Source organism: Impatiens glandulifera, chromosome 6, assembly GCF_907164915.1.
Source record: "Impatiens glandulifera chromosome 6, dImpGla2.1, whole genome shotgun sequence".
Taxonomy (NCBI): domain Eukaryota; kingdom Viridiplantae; phylum Streptophyta; class Magnoliopsida; order Ericales; family Balsaminaceae; genus Impatiens; species Impatiens glandulifera.
Window position 1 is genome coordinate 50,226,295 of NC_061867.1, and position 4,051 is coordinate 50,230,345.

The 4,051-nt window shown below is 23.7% G+C and overlaps 1 protein-coding gene across 1 annotated transcript; it reads right to left on the reverse strand.

Annotated features, from left to right (window-relative positions):
• Nucleotides 1-932: 932 nt before the first annotated feature.
• On the reverse strand, nt 933-1,481 carry LOC124943786 (pectinesterase inhibitor-like). Its single transcript, XM_047484258.1, has one exon. It carries the CDS (start codon nt 1,479-1,481, stop codon nt 933-935), a length of 549 nt encoding a protein of 182 aa, XP_047340214.1.
• Nucleotides 1,482-4,051: the final 2,570 nt, after the last annotated feature.

Genomic DNA, 4,051 nt, shown 5'->3' on the forward strand with positions numbered 1-4,051 from the left:
TACTTCAATTCAATAAGAACTTATTATAAGATATTCTTAAATGACAAGAGTCTTGTTAACTTTTTTTTTAAATTAAATATTTTTCAAACCATTATTTGATGTAGATAAGAATTGGAACTATTATTTTATATATATATATATATATATATATATATATATATATATATATATATATATAAAGATATAATGAATAATCATTTTTTTAATAAATTAATTAAAGACTAAGGTAAAAATATTTTTATAATATAATATATAATTATATAAAATTTTATATTTGTTCAAATAAATGTACATATAATAAATATGAAAAAAAATATATATATATATTGTAATTAATATTGAAAATTTATTTTTATAAATATGGAGACTAATAATTAAAAAAGTCTTCTCATCTCATTTAATTTATTTAATTTAGAGTTAATAACTCTTCATATTATTTTATAACATGTTTGCATGATTCGCGGGTTAACGAATTTTTTAACCTAGCCTGTTTTTCTATTTTGTCTTTTAAAGTGTGTCTTGTGTAAAATTTTAAACTTAAATGTTATCAAGTATTATATATTAATTTAAGAATGTAAAGCTGGTTGTTATCCAACATTTCAGATCAATACTTAGTTCAATTTGATGATACCTTGTGTACATAGTTAATGATATGTTATGATTCGATGGTCTTCAATGGATTTAAATTTAAAGTCATCGATGTCCTATCTCCTCTTCTTTAATATTTCAAATTCCCATTCTTGTTTTATAACTAGCAATTGACTACAAAATACTAGTGTTGGATTTTCCTATAATTTGAATTAAATTTATATTGTATCAACTGTAATTGACAATCCAATTTAACTTATTAAAATCAATACAATAAAACATGGGTGAAAGAAAATTTATTAGAGATGTATATTATAATATAATAACATTTGTGTTTATATCATTCACAAAAGTTTACTAATTGTGAAAATAATGTTAACAATGTCCTCAAAGTTCTTGTTAGCTTCTTCAAGGGTAGGAGGAATGACCGGTGGACCCTCATATACATCGTCACATGACTCAACTCCATCTATAACTGATATTAGATCACTATATATTTCCTTATTACCCGACTTTAGAGCTGCATCTGCCTTATTGAGATAGATCATTGCACTCTTGTAAGACATATCACACGAATGCAATTGATCTTTGGTCTCAGTGTTGTTTGCGTTTTTGTAAAGAGATGCGATCACAGTTAATGCAAGATTACCCCTAGCATATGTCTTATCAATGAGTATTTGGACTAGGCCTTTCAGATCGGCTTGTGCACTTCGAGGATCGGAATTCAATATATCATTGCAAAGGGTAGGGTTCTGAGTTTTGGAGCAAACATTTTGGATCAAAGTTGTTGATGCATTGACACTTAGACCTTTTATTGTGAAAGAAGTGGCGATGAGAACGTAATAGAATGCTAGGAGAAAGACTGGAAATTTGGAGCTACAAGAGAATGACATAGTTGATATATATTATTGTTCTTTGATTTATTGGATGATTATGGAGAGAAAATTATCTTATATTTATATATCATGAATTCGTCGGTTAGAACACTAATACATGCTAATTATTTCTTTTAAATATTTGAATTATGAGATAATAACACATTTAATGTAAAGATATCTCTTGAATATGTATAAATTTATTACTAATTGCTAAATCTAATTAAGAGTAACTAATAATTATAAAAAGTTTTATTTTTATTTTAGTTTATTTTTTTAATTTAGAAAGTTAATAAGGTATTTAAACATTATTAATGAGTTTTAAAACATGATTCTGATAATTAAATTGGTGTGGTGGAGTTAGGAAAAAATAATAAAAAGTATAAATTCAGTTTTGAAAAACATTACTTAATTTATTTAATATTATTTCAATAGAACTTATTATAAGATATATTAAATGACAAGAGTCTTGTTAACTTTTTTTTTTAAATTAAAAAAATTTCAAACCATTATTTGATGAAGATAAGAATTGGATATATATATATATATATATATATATATATATATATATATATTTTGGAAATTTAATTTTTTGAAATCATCATATCTCACTCCTAAATATTTTATTTTTCCTAGATTATCAATTTCACGCTTAAATTACAGAATTTTGGAAGTTTATTATATGCCTTCTCCATAATCATGTTATATTTCTCCTAAATATTTTTCCCTGAATCATCTATTTCTCTCTCCTATAAGTATAGTTAATTTCTATTTTTAAAAATACAATATATTATATTCTAAAATATATATATATATATATATAATTAACAATTAGACCAATTATCACTAGAACGATCAGACAGGTCAACCCAGGGTGGGACGGACTTACCTATAAAAACCCATTGTTTTACGGGTCGGCCCACCATTTCAGCGGGCTAAAATCTCCAAATTCACCAAAGGTGGGTTGCAGATTAGACGGACCAACACACGGGTTGTCTTATTACAAATAAAAATCATTAATAGTTCTAGAAAAACAAGAGTTCAAGAATATGATTAAATAGTCATAATACACACCAAACAAGAGTTTTGTCTAATTTTACACATTAATTGGTCAAATAGTTCAACAAAGTAACTAAAATTTGAAAAATTCATAAAATAGAAATTTCAGTAAAGTTAACATTATTTAAATATCATCAATCGAAATATAATCCATGTTAAATCATTCTCTTTCATCGCATTTCTCTTTAATGTCTGTATCAGCATCCTCTAAAACATTTGATCATTGTTGTTCAATTTCCAATCACTGTCAACAAAATGGGAACAAAATGGGAAGTCAAACAAATATACCCCTCACTAGTACATGTTGTCCACAAATCAGAAGTTAAACAAAACTCTGTTTTTAATGATAGCAAAAACATGCTTAAGTTTCTCTTTCTCTCTCATGTAGAATTGGTTAGTATCAAGAGCATCAATATTTCTAGAAATAAAAGCATCATCATAATTTACATTCTTCGTCCGCTCTAATAACAGAATACTCAACAAATACAAATGATAAATTGACGAAGTATTGAATTTTGACTGTTGCAGTCTGAAACCAAGTTTGAATTCACGAACCCTTGAAGGCGAGAACAAAGAGAAGAAAGGCAGAACAAATAAGTAGTCGGCGGCCGATGGGTTAAGTATTGAGTATTCACTATTGTAATGTTGCCTGGGAGAGAAAAAAATTAAGGCAATGCGGCATATGCTTATAGGCTATAAATAAGATTAGATTTATTTTTATCAACCAAAGCCCGAGATCCAAGCGGGCTGCCCGTGTAGGCCCACTTCCAAATGGGTTGCTAATATTTCAACCCAACCCGTCTAAATTGTTTGGCGGAGCGGGCCAATCCAACGAGCCTCACCTAAATTGACGGCTCTACTTATTAATTTTGAATTTACTTTAAAAAAAATTATATATATATATATATATATATATATATAATGAATAATAAATAAAATATATAAAAAATATATATAAAATATTATATATAAATAATAAATATAAAACTAATTTTTTAATAAATTACTTGAAAAGATAATTAAAAATTAAAGTAGTTTTTTAAATCTCATATATAATTATATTAAATTAATTAAATAAGTTAAAATAATATAATAATATATAAAAGATATAATAAATAAAAGAAAAATTATTATATAAATAATAAATATGTAAACAATGTATAAAATTATTTTTTAATAAATTATTTAAAAATTTTAATTAAAAATTAAAGTAAAAAATTAAAATTTAATATATAATTATATTAAATTAAAAACAAATAATAGTGAATATAATAAATATGGAGTTATATATATATAATCATTAGTTAATGAATAATAGATAAAATATATAATGAATAAAAAAATAATAATTAATTATATAAATAATAAATATGAAGGTAAAGTATAAAAATATTATTTTTATAAATTATTTGAAAAATTAAATTAAAGTTTTAAGTAAAAATATTTTTTAAAATCTAATATATAATTATATTAATTTAAATTTAAAATAATGAAAAATAGATAAAAGATGTAATGAACAAATAAAATTA